The 18,315-nt window shown below is 40.4% G+C and overlaps 2 protein-coding genes across 2 annotated transcripts; one reads left to right on the top strand and one right to left on the bottom strand.

Moving 5' to 3' along the window:
• The first annotated feature begins 385 nt into the window (after positions 1-385).
• pex11b (peroxisomal biogenesis factor 11 beta) lies at positions 386-4,255 on the top strand. The gene is made up of 4 exons (XM_054606244.1): positions 386-684; positions 1,418-1,533; positions 1,626-1,827; positions 2,185-4,255. Exons 1-4 carry the CDS (start codon positions 629-631, stop codon positions 2,570-2,572), a joined length of 762 nt encoding a protein of 253 aa, XP_054462219.1. The 5' UTR covers positions 386-628; the 3' UTR covers positions 2,573-4,255.
• Positions 4,256-4,405: 150 nt separating this feature from the next.
• ilf2 (interleukin enhancer binding factor 2) lies at positions 4,406-14,118 on the bottom strand. The gene is made up of 15 exons (XM_054606243.1): positions 14,002-14,118; positions 13,392-13,451; positions 12,844-12,886; positions 10,235-10,339; positions 10,039-10,116; positions 9,565-9,667; positions 8,877-8,942; positions 8,408-8,524; positions 6,923-7,001; positions 6,736-6,823; positions 6,491-6,552; positions 6,283-6,397; positions 6,020-6,110; positions 4,956-5,116; positions 4,406-4,567 (listed from the first exon to the last, which is right to left on the bottom strand). Exons 1-14 carry the CDS (start codon positions 14,004-14,006, stop codon positions 4,965-4,967), a joined length of 1,164 nt encoding a protein of 387 aa, XP_054462218.1. The 5' UTR covers positions 14,007-14,118; the 3' UTR covers positions 4,406-4,567; positions 4,956-4,964.
• Positions 14,119-18,315: the final 4,197 nt, after the last annotated feature.

Raw genomic sequence — 18,315 nt, 5'->3', positions numbered from 1 at the left:
TTATTATCATTATTATTATAATAATAATCCACTGTTATTATTAGTAGTCATGTGTTTTTCTATTATTATTCTGCTATTATTAGTTCTACAACTAATAATAGTAATACAAGTTATTGATAAAGCACTTGTACACCGTTGGATGATTTGACCCAAACATTTGAAATAATAAGAGGATATGATCTCATGTTTTTTTCGTGATAACTAAATACTTATCTAGTTGTGTCGAGATAACAAAAGCTCGTTTTTTCGAGATAACGATTTCAACAATTCGTCTTGCGAGATAACGATATTTTAAAAAATAAATAAAAAGGAATTATCATGTCCCTTTAAGGCTTCCGTAGTATACTCGGAAGTAAAACAAGTTGTGCTTGATGCGCAACTTTACTAGAAATGAACAAGTCTATGGTTTAATCTGTGTGCGAGGAAAGCCAGACTGTAAATAGATAGTTAAGCTGTTATGTGATTAACGATAAAGCTCTCCTCAAAAATATTGCTTCTGACAGTTCTAGCAGAGTCTCGCTAGCTGCTAACTAACTAGTGGCTCGAGAGTTTGTGACAGAAGCAGTTAGCAGGTTGAGGGCGAACTAGTTCAGTAGCAGCGGTTACAGGCCAAGAACAACGAGCCAGCATGGACTCCTGGGTCAGGTTTAACGCCCAGAGCCAAGCCAAGGAGAGAGTCATCAGGTAATGTTACAACTTGTATGAACAATACCGACAACGTTTCAATCGCACTTGTATATTGGCTACAAATGTTCATGTTAACTCGCTGGTGAGCTAACGCTACATCGCTGCCAGCATAATGATACGACAGCGGCTAGTTTGTTGTCATTGCTGTTTAGGGCCAACCACGAAGTGAGATTAGTGAGGTATGTTAAGCATAACAATCAGAGTTTGCAATGTCACGAAGGTGACTCTATTTTAAGCCAGGTGATTTATTTATTTTTTTGCTATGGGAGAACTCTGCTGCTTGATATCTGTCTTTAACTGCAGGACTTGTATATCCACATCTGTGGTGTTTGTATGTTTCTGACACAAAAGGAATGTCTAAAAGGAAACTGATTTAGATTAGATTAGATTAGATTCAACTTTATTGTCATTGTACAAGTACTGGTACAATGAAATGCAGTTTCAGCATCTAACCTGAAGTGCAAAAGAAGCAGTAAAGGTGCAGTGCAATGTGCTGGATAAATAACAGTATAAATAACAGATACATAATAATAAAAAGAACAGTGTGAGAGTATAAACAGTATAAACAGTGTTCAGTAAGGTGATACTACCTCTGTATTGGTGACACTATTCCTGAATGACACCAAAACTTAGTTTGATATTTCTGTACCCACACCAATACGCATACTATTGTCAGAAAGCTGATATATCAGCTGATGTCTTATTATTTCCTTTGTGTTGTGGCTGACAGGGCTGCTCAGTATGCCTGCACTCTGCTGGGCTACACTCTACAGAAGGGCGGAGCAGCGGCTGAACTTCACAAGACTGTCAGTCAGCTGGAAGCACACATGAGCCTGACAAGAAAGTGTGAGTTGAAGCAGCCAGTCGAGTTCTTTTTTCCAAGCACCTAAAAGCTCAATGATTGTGGCTGACGGTGCATTTGTGTGTGTCCCCCACAGTGCTGCGTCTGGGGAACTCTGTTGAGGCGCTGGAGGCTGCCAAAAGGGCTATACACCATTCTGACAGCGTGCTGAGGCTCTGCCTGACCATCAGCCACCTCAACAGAGCCATGTATTTCCTCTGTGACAATGTCTTGTGGGCTGGAAAAACAGGCCTCATCTCCAAACTGGACCAGCACAAATGGAGTCAGAGATCTTTCAGGTGAGTCGCCCTCTTTTTTTATTTGTGTAATGTTTTGATGACTAATTCAAACCTTTTCAAATAAATATGAATAATCAGTAACTCTCTGTGTGTAGTAAACCAAAAATGAACTGAGGCTGATGTGAATTACCCATTATAAGTTTGATGGTGTTGTCTTCAAAAGATCATACTTGCTGAAAATGTAGAATTTAATTAAGTGTTCTGAGCTGTAAAAATCGGATCTGGGATTAAGAGATCATAGGATTTTGTTGCAATTTAAAATAGCAAAAAAAAAAAAGAAATTGATCGCAGAATTAGTTTCTCATTTGTAAATAATGACTGTACTATGTACATCAACGGAGTGGTTTCCATCTGCAGGTACTACCTCTTTGCTCTGATCCTCAACCTGACTCGAGATGTGTACGAGCTCCGCCACCTCATTGAGTGTGAAGGGCGTTACAGAGCCTCCAAATCCCCACACTCACCCAACCCCAGCACCACCCTGTCCGCTGACCACTTGGCCTCCCCCTCCACACCTGCCACTTCAGTGAGGGTTCGCAGACAGCTCCACCTCCTGTTGACGGTGCTGTACAGCAACCCGCCGCTGCTGTTGGACCTGGTGAAGAACAGTTGCGATATCTTCATCCCACTAGACCGGCTAGGGATTTACCCTACAGGGTCAGGCTTTGTCGGGGCCTGTGGCCTGGCCTCCTCTGTCCTCTCCATCCTCACCATGGTCCACCCCTGGCTCAAACTCAAGCCATGAACCCATATCCAAAGTGGAGTTGGATCCACAAGGCGGACTGAGAATCTAACAGGGCTAGCACACCGACCATCCTGTAAAGACAGCAGCTGTGATTATGATTTTGGAATAGTGGCAGGGCATTGAGATCCTCAAACAGGTTTTCCACTCTGCATTACATACTGCAGCTGATTACTGACCTGCATGTTTCAACTGATCAAAGTTCCGGCTTCAGATGAAACAAAAGTTGTGACCCAGCAGTGTAGCAGTGCTGCACTGAGCCCCTGCTCGCATAAAGCTAGCCCTCATCCATGACATCATTCTACAACTCGCTCCACTCGTCCCCCACAGCAACAACTCACTCGACTGGCTTTCTGGTCCAGCTTTTTCCTCTTTCGTGTTGCCTAACTTGCACTGACTTAGGTGTTGGTTTGGTTCATTTAGGCATCCAAATACACACTGACTGAAACTAAACCATAATACATCAGGAATTAAGGTTAACGTTTATTGTCCATCACATCTTAACAAAAACAGTTACAGGCTATCAGCTACTTTCTATCCTCTTGGGTCGGCCCTCAGAAGGGGCTCATATCAGATAAGAATAGACCTGTTGATGTTTGACTACCAATCAAAATATCAACAATGACAGTCACCTTTAATGGAAGACGCTTTTCTCATTCAAAAGTAGATCAAGTTTTTCGTTAATTTGCATTCGTCTAACATCGTTGTTCACACCCACTGAGTTGGGTTTTTCAACGATCCACTGAGTGGTTGAATTGTCCGTCCTGTAAGGCTGAGATGCAGTACCATGTTAAAGTCCATACAAAATCTTGTGAGGCGGAAAGCATTGCTGGACTGATCTGTAAGGGTGGGAAGGTTTTTTTTTTTTAGGGCCTCATTCATAAAACGTGTGTAGGCTCCAAACTAAATGTTTGTGTACGTAGAAAAGAGGATTATGTACTTACACCTAAACATATTCTGAATTATAAAACCTTGTGTATGTGTCCTTCATGCAGCATTACAAGTGTCTTTGCAATATTTATGTTTAATGAAATCATGCTGCTTCCAAAATTATCGAATCAACAGCAACTGATGATAATTGAATTAGCTGTAGTGTGCTACATAAATCTAAATCACCTGAGTAGAATAATAACTGCAAACATAGATAGCAGTACAATTTACCAGAAATACAGTCATGTATTTCTGGTAAATTGTACTGCTATTAGCCAGACTGGATGTACTGTTTGAAGTAACAGTGAGCTGGGAGGAGGTTTAAGGATACAACAGGATCAGGACTTTTGACAATACTTACATGCAAGAGAGGGAGTGAGTGTCTGTGTGAAGAGAGGACACCTTCACAGTTTGACATGTTTCATCGGTTTCACACAGACTGGAATGTCTCACTTTACTCTGATATTTCAGGCTCTAGGTTAGAGATGTTTTGTGCAATTCTTTATGAGTTTACATTTATATTTCATCTATCACTGCCTGTATGATGTTACCATGCTGACTGGACTCAATGATAGTTCATTAAATAAAAAACTAAATCCCTTTTCATCAGTATAACATGTACGGTGTGTTGTCATCTGGGGACCTTGACCCAATTATGTCAGACGGTAGCAGATAAAATATACACTTATCTACAAGTGTGTGTGCTGGAATCCTTTCATTTTGTTGATTATTGCTGCCGACAATAAAGAGCATTAGTGTGGCTGGTGTTTGATCTACTCTCAGCAATGACCCGACAATATCTGCTTTCATTTTGGCTCAAAGAACAAGACTCGATCTAAATTAAAAAAAAAACTAAAAAAGGTTTAATTCAGGATGTTACTATTACAACGAGAAAGTAAAATCCAAACAAAGCGAAAGTTAAAAACAATAAAAAGTGACAAGAAATGAGGCCAAGCAGGACCAGTGGCTTTTGGGTGGAACATTTTCCCTGCTGGTGTTTCTGTTCAGGTACACATCATGGCCCAGCTCATAGGACTTCTTCCAATTGGCTTGTTGGTGGTAAATGGACTGTGGAGAGAGAGCAGAGCAAGTGTTTTAGTGAACCGGTTATGGTCAGTTTACTCAAACTGCTGTGTTGTGGCTGATCTAAAAACCTGCATTGCTCAGGCCTGATATGCCTCCTTTCTTTGAATTTTAATGCCGTAATATATGAGACAGATGGTCCAGTCACAGACTGCAGCTGACAACTTTCTCGTTTCAACCTGCGGTCAATCAACCAGTGCATATTATCCAAAAGTAATTTGAAAAACTCATCGGATCTGCTCGAATCACAAAGGTGATCCAAACGTGTCACATTTCGGCAAATTAAGCTCAAGGTGATGAGTTTGCATGCCTGAAAATATGTGAACTTCTAAAGCTCTGTGATGTTGGTGGTGGAATGTGGAGTTGCTCAAACCTGAACTCATCATTCCTGGGTCTCCATGCTCTCATCCTCTCCATCTCCTCCTTCCTCCAGAGCTTCATCTTCCTCCTCCTTTCTCTCTGGAGGTTTCTCATAGGCCTTCTCTGATGGAGTGACTATCACACCGTCCCATGTGGACATCTCTGTTGCCAGGTCTGCAACAACAGACACACAACAGTCTCATAATTATCATTTATTCATTGTATTGTTCTTGCAGGCACAATTTGTAGGATCACAGACCAGTTTAGAGATCAAGTGAATGTCCTATGTAGAAACAGATATACAATAGATATTTTATATTTCCACTTGAATTGTCTAACACAGACTAATGAAGTCCCATATTGGTTTTAGATTAATAGATTGCTTGACAGGAATAATTTCACACCAGTATGGAGTAAAATAACGATTACAATGCAATTTACACATTTCTGCAAACCTCTGGCTGATTTTAGGTACTGCAAAATCAAAATATTAGGACATTTTGAAATGACAACAACGCTGAGAGGCATACGCATCAGGTTTTTTAAGTTATGAGTACGTTGGTCTAAAGTATGCGTAAGATGCGAGCATTTTAAAAAACGGCACTTGTGCTGTAATGGGGTATGCATGGGTTTTGTATGGGCCCTGCTACTGTGTGTCTAATGAACCGACTGTGATCAATGCTTTGACCTGTGTTGAGTTTCAGTGTGACAGCTGGTGGGAGCTGCAGACTCATGGCTTTGGATGGAAAAAGGCATCACTCTGTTATGCTAATCCTTTCCACGATAATACTTATTAAATGAGTTTACTTTGCCCGTCAACACTGCAGAGCAAGGGCTTTACGTGCTGTAGGTAAACAGCAGGATGTGATGCCAACATTACATTTGTATTTTATAATGCGTTGCTTTAAACCCGTGCTGCCTGGTTGTATTCTCACCACTTGCAGAACTAAGTGTAGTCTGGGTTAGTGTTATTAATGTTACCATCAACTCTGTCAATGTGTGTGGTAAAAGAAGGTTTTGGAAATGTAAGCACTTGGGGATGAGTTTGTAAACATGAAAATAACAAAATGATCTTACAGCTGGCGTCTCCCTCCAGTCCAAGGACCTTCCTGTAACCTCCGTGAGAGAGCACCCTCACCAGAGTCTGAGCTGTGAAACACACCATGTCCTGCACACACACACACACACACACACACACACTACACATTAGCACACGGTCATAGTGTCCATGCAACACTTAGGTTATTAAAAACAAAAGAAGCTCTCTAACAGCTGGTGTGATCCAAACATAATAATAATAATAACTATAATAAATAGTTGAATGCTCTATCTGGACCTACCTGTTGTTCCAGAGTCATGACTGTGTGCACTCTGAAGTTTCCACTCTCACACGGGTCAGTGATGCCCACGGAGCCGGGCAGAAAGAGACCAGCAGCCAGCATCTGCAGGCAGCGCCTTCAAAACACAGGAACCCCACACAAATCTTCAAACAATGTCCCCTCTATAGTGACCATGTCCAAATGAAAGCTGAAGGGAGTGTGAACCAACCTATATGCCACATTCAGGGACAGGGGCTGCCTGGACGGGTTGTTCATCACCGCAGAGTGGCCCTGGAACACATTGGACATATGATCTCCCCTCATGATACCCACTAAAGACCTACCTAGTATACCACTCAAGGCTTGAACTGTACATGCAATCACACGTGTTTGTTTTTTGTTTGAAATGTGGCAGTGTTGTTGTGTCAAACATCTGGACTCAGGGAGTGTAAAGCAGCAGACTTGTGGTCTTACCAGCAGGTCCAGGATCCAAGGAGTGAGGGGTTCAAAACCAGGGAAGCGCAGCCTTAGGTCCTTCAGCAGGCGAATCAGAACTTTGACCCTGAAGATTAGAAGCATTAAAAAAAAAATCCAACAAATGATCATGCCTATGCATCATAGAGAACAGAGGCCTAATGGGAGCTGAAGGAGACTTCCTCACGTTGACTGAGAGGCGTTCTCCTCAAACCAGCGGGCATGTCTGATGGCAGCAAGGGCACTCTGCAGCACCTTGATGTCCACTGAAGGGAAAAGAAAACAAATTAACCCTGGGATCACCATCTGGATTAGAACAAGGCATTCATAGTGAGCACCTTATGTTTTTAGGCTGAGTTATAAATACAACAGAGGTCTCACAACTTTAAAAAAGGTCTGTTGCAAAAAGACATAAGTCTCTCCGACCTTCTAGTGGTTTTTAAAGTTTTGCTAAACCTTAAAAACTCCACACAGTAACCAACGACAACCAATTCTTGAATATGGTCCTAGATCATGTGCAGTGAATGTATGGAAAAGACAGATAATCCTAGTCAGAGATATAACTAAGCATGTGGCGCCCCCTTGAGCCGAATGTCCCAAGATGTTGTAGCAAACCAAATAGCTATCCTGCCATTATGAGCACCAATTGGGTAACGATACCTCAAATCGAGAGAGAGCGAGAGATCTGTTTATATGGTTTCTGTTCAGTTTATGAGCTCAAGCTTCTTTTTGAATTTGAATAAATGTAGCAAGTCCTAGAGGATAACCACAATGAGACACTGACAAATGGACCGAAACCTGCAGCTGGTGGGTTCAACTATCAATGCAAGAGAGCAGACGTTGTTTCCCATTTAAATAGCACATAAAAGATCCAAAAATGAAGTGGATACACAAAGAACCACAAACATTTCTCTTTTTAAATATAACCCTTTTGATAGTTTTGAGTTTGATATGGGTGTTATGCTGCATCCAAGTTATTTACTGTAGAATTTGTGATCCATGTTTTATGACAGCTCCTGCCTGATACCCCTTTATAGACCCTTGTACATTATACAATTCTTGTTTTGAGATGTTTTTGTTTTTTTCCTTGTACATCTGGGGATCTCTGATTAAAGATGGCTCAAGGCTGATCCCTCTCAGAGACCCATTTACTATGTGATGATATTAAATGATATTACTATAGGGTGCTCCATGATTGTATATGTTTTTTGTATGAATAAACTGTGCTCCACCCACTTTTTTGTGTTGATGTAGTGTGGTATCCACTAAACCTCGCAGTTCTACATTCAGCACTTTAAAGCTGTCGTTGACAGGAGGCGGAGCTTCAGGGCATACAGTTGAACCCTGTATGCTCTGATGAAGGTCCTTTAAACATTCTTTGCATGGATTAAAGTGCGGATATATTTTTTTTTGTTTAACAGATTGAGCTTTTTGATACATCCTGCACCTTACTGAAGATAAAGCCAGGTGACGGGGTGGTTATCCTGCATCTTTTAAAAAGGAAACCTTTTTCACCGACAGCAGAGATGACCATGACTGAGGGCCTTGACTGGACTAGAGATGTGGAAACATTGCGGCTCATGGTCGGTAAGTTAACCCCTCGAGCTACAGGGTTTAATACCGAGTTTAATTTTGTGTGTGTGTTTGTTGTGATGTGTGTGTAAGCTCTTACAGTGCAGCTCAGGGTCCAGTTTGCGCAGGTTGGGAGGGACTGTGGTGATGAGGATCTTGACAGTAGCATCAGCTGAACTTATCTCAAAGCCAGTCTCATTGGTCAGCATGGACAGCACTGAAAGCAGCAGATACACACAGCTGCCCATCAGACACACAGTACATTAGCATTGTTACAAATGGCTTGGCTTAGTTTCACGGAAAACCCTGCAACTAAACCAAGTCTCAGAATTAAGTACATTGTTTGAGTCCTGCATTGAACAAAAAGAAGCGTAGAGCCCACCGTCCAGTTCCCCCTCAGGTGGACACTGTTAGCGCTGTTGCCTTGTAGGCAACGTTAGCTTCTAGCCTTCGGCTCAGCCGTAGCTATGTTGAGAGCCACGTTTACGCACTAGTCACACTCTGAATTTCAAAATTTGAAACTTTAAAAGGGCACATCTATTAATCCAAACAGTCCCTTGGTGAGCTACCTTCTGTGGGGTCCTGTGTGCGAAGGGTCTCCACTACTTTGTTGCCGAGAGCAGCAACTGCCTCCACTGTAAAAAGAAAAACTCATCATCATCCAACAATAAACAGATTAAATCACAAATGTCTCTGAATAAAGCTCTGCTTTCATTAGAATGGCTGATCCAAAAGCGGTCTTTAAGGTAATAAACAGGCAAATGAACAGTGTGTTGCCATCCACAGAGACCAACTCAAGACTTTCTTAAGCATGAGGAATCATTTTGGGATCCGTACTGAAAATCAGGTAGTGTATCAACACTAGTGCTGATACATTTTAAATGGTACCATTGTACATTAGTGCCATTATACATTAGTCAATAGTGAAATGGTCCTAGCAGAAAAACAGACCCATTGTAAATAGACTTAACAATTTGGGTCTAAAAATGATGCATCCAGGTCAAATGGTAACAGTCATGTAGCGTTCTGAATCAGAGGCTCTGAACACAACCACATTCGTTCCATACTATGAATAGTCGTCTGACTGCCATCACTAGACGCTTTACTGTCTGCTAAGCCCTCCATATAAGATCATCTGAGTCCCATCCAAAAGCCTTAAAACTGTAGAAACCAAGAAGTACTTTACCAGCTGATTTCTTATGAACTTTCTTTGGATTATTACATTGATAATTGATATTAATTTCTGCTATCACCCACGTGTAGGGAGGATCTTGAGGATTACAACCAGGTCAGCCACATTGTGTCCCGTCGTCATGGTGCCCTTCTTGTAAGAGCCCACCTGACGCACCTCTTCAATTTGCTATGAAGAAACATGGGAACAACATTATCAACATGTAATGTGAGCTAGCATTATTGCAAAGCTCATAGTGTTTGCAGGCTGCACATCTATTTACTCATTTTGAAAACGTCAGACTTGGCCAAACACAAATTCAACAGTCTCATCTGTATATACTTGCACTGAACTAACTTAGTTCACATGTATACATTGTTAAGCTCTGAGCCTGAGATGTTCTGGCAGAACAGTTCAAAAGTTAATTTCAATCTTCTATTTGACACATTAGGATTATACCCGACATGGTACACTTCACACTTGTCTTAACTCCATTAATGTGCTCATCAGAGTCATTCTGGGTGTTACATGGTGCAGTGAATAAAAAAAAAATGACTCACCACTTCAAAGTTGCCAGGTGCAACAATCAGGTTGTCGATGACATTGTTGATCTTTGTGACCAGAGACAAGATGGAGGACTAAATGCAGGAAGAAACCAATAAACATCAGTTCTGTCAGTGAACGTAACAACGCATTGCATGAAAATAAATTGTTGAGACAGATTGTTATCTAGCCAGCATAGGTTTGTGGAATGACCTGTTCTGCAGGTGTGGGGCTCAGGTCCTGGTTTCTTTTCAGCAGACACTCACTGAAAGCCGTCTCGTCTGGTGCAGGCTTCACTCTGGGGAAGGCCATCTCACACTAGCAAAAAACAACAGCCTACTTCAGTACTCAAACTATGACCCTACCAGGACATTCGGTTAGAGGTCAATTACTTTCTGACCTTCCCCATGTATGAGAGAGGGTCCATAAATAGTTTGATTAAACAGAATGACTAACGATGATTCTCTGTTCTCCAACAAACAAGGTCATACATATATACCTATATAAGGGGAATTTTTGACCTAACACTCAAATTAGCAAAAAGACCATAGGACAGGACAGTGTTTAAATAAATTACAACAATTAATATCTATATCTATTTATCAATATCTCTGTTTATATATAGCTATAAATGTATTTGTTAATGAACACTGTTGTGCTGACAGAGTTTAGAGTTTATAGGACAAAACAAAGGACAGCTGATGCAGCTGTGCCTTACGTCATATCATATTGGCATGTCTTTAAATGTCACATGCGCTGGAGCCGGGCTAACTCTCACACTGGAAAGCTTTGGTCTCCTTACTGCTCGAGGAGTTGCAGCATTTACTGCACTGCTACGTCCAAAGCTATAACATTACTTCTGACCATATACTTAAGATGACACACGCTCTCTTTCTCTGGACTGGACACTCGCTAGCAGACTTGCAATACAGCAGAAACCTGTCTATGCTAGGCAGACACACAGCTGACGACCTCACAACTAAATGAATTGATGCGCTGGAGACCAAAGTCACTGTGTGAGTCAGTGACAATGCACGGAACATTGTGGCTGCTGACTCTCCCGGGCGAGCTAAGTGAGGATCTGTGCATCTGGTTATTGTTTCAGCCGGGCGGCTTATTAGGCCAAGTACAGTATTGGTTATCAGTGCATCCCTACCATTCTGATATGTTTCTATTAGAAGATGATAACTGAACTCTGAGGGGCCCGGGCTCCTGAACAGTCTGGTTGATCAAACTACGTTCCAACACTCTCATATAGGTTAACATGCAGCAAAAATGGGTTCTCGTCAAAGGGGATGAGGTCAGAAAGTGATTGAAGCCCCACTGTGGTAACTTTATCAGAGGAACCTGGTCTCTTGAACATCAATCACACAGACAGAACTTGCCTAACAGACATTACCTAAAAAAGGTACAATGTGTAAAATCTTGCCATGTTTAAGTTTAAAACAGTCAAAAAAAGAATTATCAACCTTGACAGAATGTTGAAGTTACACTATTCACATCACATGAAAGACATCCATGTGTTATGTTGCAGAGATATCTACTGAAATGAGCAGGCTGACCAGCTAGCCTCGGCCCGTCCTGTATTAATAACACTCGTACCTCGAGAGGTAACAGTGAGTCACTGTAGCGCCCTGTCTGCCCTCAGTGGCCCCGAGGGCTGGTCTATAATACATGCATGGTGTAAATGTAGTAGTGCTGCCCCCTCTTAGTCAACTAATGCCTAGCTCACACTTCACGACTTGGCCCTGATTTTCTGCTCCCAGACAGATTTTAGAACTACAGGACAGAATCCCCAGATAGGAGACTCGCACATATAGGTGCTTGAGCGCCATCTGGAACATTCCAAAGACTGGCAGATGGGATAGCCTAGCCTGTATTCTACCTGTATGAGCTATACATTTGCAGTTGATGTAGTTGCACCTAGGGTGTTTGATGTTTCCATGTATAAACATAACACAGTGACTGATCTTCATAGAGGAAATATTAAAGACATGTGAAAACAGGCTATAATGTGAACACAGGTGCAGATGACAACATCAAAAAGCATGACTACACCTGTGTAACTTTTTGGGACTAATCCTATATCGGATTGATTCCATATGAAGGGTCTTTTAGTATGTGAAACCCTGTCACCAGTTAGTCATGTTGTATGAAAACCACAATGACTTCAAGTTGTGTAGTTTGTACTTGGCTTACTCAGTTGTTTTGGTCTTAGTTGAGTAAAATTTCTCTAGTTGATTAGTCGTTAATGCTTTTTTCATGCTGAATGACTTATTTCCAAGAAACTTATGAGCACATCTCTGGTAAACACAAGATTTAAAAGGGGGGGTTTGTGTAATCCTTTGTCTCAGTTTTGCAGATCTGTGGATAAAATCAATTTATTGATTAGTCTACAAAATAGAAAAGTTTTAGACTAATAATTTCGTTGGTCAAGGACAGCTCTCAAATTTAGATCGTATGGACCCAGTGGTAGGGGTTGAAATGCTGCCCCCCCCATTTCTTTGGAGCATGTACTAGCAATTACACATTGTACCTTCAACACCCTCTGGGAAACCTCTCACCTTCCTGTAGTGAAGTACAGGTGTTCTCCAGGACCCTGTGACACCACTGTTGGATGTGATTACAGCTAGAACAGAGCACACCTCTGACTACACCCAACCACGTCTCAAAGTGATGCTGGCTACAGTCAGAGGTGAAACTTCCAACCAGAGAGTGCAGTGAAACACTGCTTCCTAGTCTGATGTAAGGTTGCTTTTAAAAGCATCCATCATCAGTCACATATTGAGGCCAACCCACCATCCAGGTTTCTTTTTACTCACCACATAAAAATCAAATGGGATGTGTGGGACAAACGGACGGTACCTAAGCAGGAAGGTAGAAAAGATAAAGTTTGTAGATTTGTTATAATAACTTAAATCCATGGTCACAATGGTGGACATCAAGTTGGATGGATGGTATTATTTCCCAGCAAAGTCTGTTTCATTCCGAGTGCTCAAGACTCGATATGTTCATAATACTTTTGACAAATCTTGCTGAAATAAATCATGACTTAAGACACTTATTCGTTCATTTTAAACTTTGCTTATAGTGACAGTTTTTCATAAGGGTTTTGATGGACTAAATAGATAAATCATGGGATGATATGAAAATGTCCAAAATAATTGCGATTTAACAATAAGATTATCCCGATAATCGCAAAATATGCTTAAAACTCATCAATTATCTTATATTTTGTTAAACAAAATATAAGATATGGGGGGGAGGGGCTTACCAATATGTTACAAACTGAATGATGTACTAAATCCCCCATGACGCCTTCAAGATGTTAATAAATAAACGCTAATAGCAGCTCTGTGGCCAAACTTACCCCTGGACCAGACCTCCACGGGACCCGAAGCGGCCTCCCCGACCCCGGCCGCGGTCCCCTCTGGACACAATATCACAAAACACACTCATATACCTCGGAACTGCTCACATACATTTGCAAATCAAATCTAGTGTTAAGAGCAATACTTCCGTGGCAACTCGTTAGGGAAAGACGTTATCACATGGCGTAAATGCACGTTATCTCGGTAACCCAACGTATCGACTGCTTCTTTCCCATCCACGTCTGAACATAGCTAAGTTCATTCATTCCATTAGCTTCTTGGCTAGGCGAGTTTAGCTAACGTCAGCCCACTGTCAAGCCATTGGACTTACATTAACGTTACCGCTGTCAAAGCACAACACATCTCCCGTAGTTCAGGAATAAAACCCACACATACACGGTTTACGGCGATGGCACATAGTAATAGTAATAAATAACACTAATATATAGGCTAACTTACCTCTCTTGACATGTTAGCTTATGTTAGTAACCAGCGTGCAAACAATGCACGCAGCTAGCTTCAAGTTAGCTCGGGTAAGGATAACGTAATGACCAGAGTCAACACGAAAAAAGACGGAATTTAATGTTAAATGTATTGAAATATAATTACCTCATTGCGTACGACGTTTTGATAATATAATGCGAAATCCCTAAGAGAATTATGGAGCGGCTCTCTGTGATGCTGCTACTGCTGCGGTGCTACTACTACTGCTGCTGTTTTTATTCTTCTTCTTCTTCGGTATAAATAGCGAATTACAACCAGATTGAGCATTATCGCCACCTACTGTTGCTTCAAGGAGTCCTTAGTTTATATTCTACCCGTCAGTCCAATATCTTTGAGACAAGTGATGATGTGTTTAAGAACGTCATTCCCAGGGCTTCTTAAGGAAATTAGATTTTAAATCCATGTCCATAATCCCTTTTTTGTTTAATATGGGTCTCTCTCTTTTGTATACCAGACAAATAAAATACATGGTCTATCATCTCTGGTTTGAGACAGACACCCAGTTTGATGTTTCCTGATGAGTTGCAATAAAGGATTCAATCAAGTATGACCAAATCTCATCTTGCTGATGATTTTTGCATCATTGAGTTTGGCGATGGACATAAAATGGAGGACTTTCCTTTGCTTATCAATGGTTAGTTTGTTCTGCACAACTATTGTGAAGTTTACAAAGAAACTGTAAATGAACAACAACAAAACCAAGGGGGGAAAAAGAGTGAGATTTCTTGACTCGTAATCTACTAAAACTTTGATTTGTATATGTAGATTTCTAAATTAAATTTGACATGTGTGTAGAGACCTATCAGCAGCCTCGTAACTGAAACATCATTTCTAAACTTTTTTCCTGAGATTAAAAACTCATTACATTACATTACAGTCATTTAGCAGACGCTTTTATCCAAAGCGACTTACAATCAGTAGTATATTACATGTCATTCACCCATTCACACACTGATGACAGGCTACCATGCAAGGTGCCACCATCAGACTCTAACTAACATTCATGCAACATCCAGTCCACACCGATGGCAAGCCTTCGGGAGCAACTTGGGGTTAAGTGTCTTGCCCAAGGACACATCGACTGCCGAAGCCGGGTATCGAACCACCGACCCTCTGATTGGAGAACTACCTTGCTCTCCACTACGCCACAGTCGCCCCCTACTCAAACACAGACTAAGGGATATCTTGCTGCTGCTCAGGGCAGACACCCCTCGATGACAAATCTCCCCGTAGAGTCCAAGCGCCAAAGACTCTGTCAAGACTTTATCATCACATATCATCTGTTAATGATAAACAATGATCTTTTCCTCATTTGAATGGTCTCTCCTGATTGAAATAATATCACTGTATAATGGAACATAGTCAAATCTGAGGGCCGGAGTTTTGTTTCTCTTATAATATAACTGCCCATCTAAATATACATAAATATCATATCAGGCGGTAAGGATGCTTACCTTCCTATTTTAAAAGTACAACAAGTACAAGTTCAATTAGTCTCTGTTGTTTGATGATATCGTTATACATCAGGAGGAGACAACCACGGGGTCACTGTAACATACATATTAAAATACTGTCAGCAGTCTCACTCACTATTTGCACCGTATACTGAGTTTACAAGCTATTAGTTTACACAACACAAGTTATGGTAAATGGACTTGTACTTTTATAGTGCCTTTCTAGTCTTCCGGGCGTTTTTACACTTCATGTCATTCACACCGATCACATCGACATGGAGGAGCAGAACTGGGGATCGAACCGTCGATGTAATTTACATTATACTGTCATTTAATAACAGTAAAATGTAAATGATGCAAGCTATGGCTTTGCTACATTTTGCATTTTTCTTACCCAATGTATATTTCAGTCAGTAAATGAATGAAGAACTTCATTTTTAAATGTACAATAAATTATCTTGTGGTAGTAGACACATATAATATGTTCATTCACAAAGGTTTTATGTAATTCCTCTATTTGAACAGCTGATGAGGATGAAGTATTTGATTCCATGCATGCAGTAGGGTAAAAAAAAACCTGGTCCATTTAACATCCTGACTATGAAAATGTAATCCTTTACTACAGGTAATAAATACTGTGACATAATACATTTATCCTTCAGTCAAACGTTATTTAACTGGACAGATAACCATGTGAGTTATGCAATATTCCCTACAGAATTCTTAAAGTGTTTCAAACAAACATTTCACAGCATAAATAAGGCAAAAACTGTCTGACAAGTAAAACTGTCTCAGGTTTATATGAGATCAGTGATTCCAGTTTCAGTTATACATGCGGCCTCATTCCGGTAAGTGTACCTGTTCCGACATAGTGTGTAGTCATGGTAACACGAGGACAGCTCCCACACTAATCAAAATGATCACTTTTGTATGTTTATCGAAGTATTTTTTAGAAACAGTGACCTGTTTTCCACCGCCACACGATAAAGTCTCTCCTCACATCAAATGCTCTCTTCTTCACTGGGCTCTGTCGATCGTTTCTCACAAATGGACCTCTTAAGACAAACGTAAAGCAGAGACAATGTTTAAGCTTCACTGAGTTTATTCATAACCTAAATACTGAGCTAAAGTTACAGACAGATGGAAATAGAATTATTTACCGGAACGACAGCGCCATGGAACGCTGTAATCTCGGTTGCAGATGTTGTTCGTTCCTCTCCATTTCAGATTATTGCCAGAGCGTGCTGTGTGTAGTTTTTGGTCATTACACTTTTAATGAGAGTATTATTCGGTAAAAGTACTCCTAAACCTCCGTGTTGAGGCATACTGCCGAGCCCAGCCTGCCCCTAGCAGAGCTGTACCGAGAGGGGTCGAATTACACACATACGGAAAGGCTGACCAATCTATAGGTCTCCTTTAAATTATATTATATAAAGTTACTTTTATTTTTTAGTAACTAAACGTTTATGCCTCAGCACTCAAAAATGCCCCTGTTCTACACACTAAATGAAACATTTTATTTGATTCGAGTTGATTATCTGATTATTTTTAGGGGTATTTAAATACAGTACAAAGACAAAGACATGCAAAGTCATATTTTTGAATACTTTAACTTGCATACTGCTGTTCACTGTACTGTGATTCTACTAGTAGTATATTAAACATATTATTCTATGTTTAATCTTAACTAATATTTTTGTGATAAGTAATAGTAGCACCAGTATCAGACAAACATTTACTAAATGGAGGAGTGTGGTTTAGTAGATTCATTCCCAACAAAAATGAAGCATTCTCCCTAGACTTTTCTTTTGACAATCAATCCAGGTAATAGCATTAAGTGCAACATATTCCTACTACACCTTTTTTGCGATTTAATTTAGTAATGGTAAAAGTAATAAAAAGTTAACAAATACAACGATATCTACCCAAACTAAGTGAAACCCTGTTTTCTAGCCAATGTAAACTCTGAGGGTGTATGTGAGGCAGATTTGCTTTTACGTCTGAACTATGGATACAGTAATGTAGAGGAGATATCATTCATTTGTGGACCAGCCTCTAATCCCTGCCCATTCTTATCCTGAATGAATAAAACCCTTGACATGAAAGATAGCATCACCATTAATGTAATCAAGCAGCGAGGTCGCGCGATCATCAGACAAAGATTAGATTAACATTTACTGGCTTGTATTCACCATGGTACACCTGAGATGGCTGTGGACCAATTCTCTGTGTTTAGTGACAATGGCTATATCAGGTAAGAATTGTTCATGCATTAATAACTGGTTTGAATAATGAAATTGTTGGGAGAAAACGTTGATATTTGTGTCATTTACAACTCATCAAAGAAATGTAGACGTCCTGCTCAGTGGACTGCACTTGTGTTTTTGCACATTTTAGCCCATTTACTTAAAAACTGGTATGGTTCTCTATAATTTGAATATTTAATTGAACACGCTCAAGAGACTAGGGGTTTAAATGCCAGCATCCTAGTGGTCACAGACATGCAGGTTTAAATAAAGTGTCAGTGGCCTGTCAGAGGCACCATTGTAATCTGTTTAGTTTTTGGCAATCTCAACACAAAGTTCACATAGCAGCTTTTCTGGAGCAATATATTAAAATAGGCCATGCTTCCTCAACCTCTGGTTTGACCCTATATGAAACTGCTTGATATCCAGATGGGGTATTATTTTTATAAGATTGATATTTTTATATTTTCTTGATATATTTTCGATTCACATTTTTAAAAAGTCTATCCGTAGCTCCCTCCTACTGTTGAAAATAGATTAAATAACAATGACATGGTTAAATTCAAAACAGTCCTTCAGGGGAAATTGGAATTGATGGACCTACAAATAGGCTCACAGGTGGAAAAACAAGTTGAGAAACGTTACAGTGGTCCTTGTCTTTTTAAAATCATTGTATGAAAACATTGCTGATATTTAAATAGACATTGTTATGAAAGTCC

The sequence above is a fragment of the Anoplopoma fimbria genome, chromosome 10 (genome assembly GCF_027596085.1).
Source record: "Anoplopoma fimbria isolate UVic2021 breed Golden Eagle Sablefish chromosome 10, Afim_UVic_2022, whole genome shotgun sequence".
NCBI lineage: Eukaryota > Metazoa > Chordata > Actinopteri > Perciformes > Anoplopomatidae > Anoplopoma > Anoplopoma fimbria.
The sequence above is the reverse complement of the archived record's forward strand: the minus strand, read 5'-3'. Positions and strand labels throughout refer to the sequence as shown.

Bases quoted from the DNA above. Each gene is read 5' to 3' on its own strand.
- pex11b (XM_054606244.1), top strand. From the start codon at position 629: ATGGACTCCTGGGTCAGGTTTAACGCCCAGAGCCAAGCCAAGGAGAGA. The intron at 1,534-1,625 runs GTGAGTTGAAGC...TGTCCCCCACAG, and splicing joins CATGAGCCTGACAAGAAAGT to TGCTGCGTCTGGGGAACTCT. The intron at 1,828-2,184 runs GTGAGTCGCCCT...TTCCATCTGCAG, and splicing joins TGGAGTCAGAGATCTTTCAG to GTACTACCTCTTTGCTCTGA.
- ilf2 (XM_054606243.1), bottom strand. The intron at 8,525-8,876 runs GTAGCTCACCAA...TGCTGCTTTCAG, and splicing joins CACACAGGACCCCACAGAAG to TGCTGTCCATGCTGACCAAT. The intron at 7,002-8,407 runs GTAAGAGCTTAC...TTTTCCCTTCAG, and splicing joins ACTGGACCCTGAGCTGCACT to TGGACATCAAGGTGCTGCAG.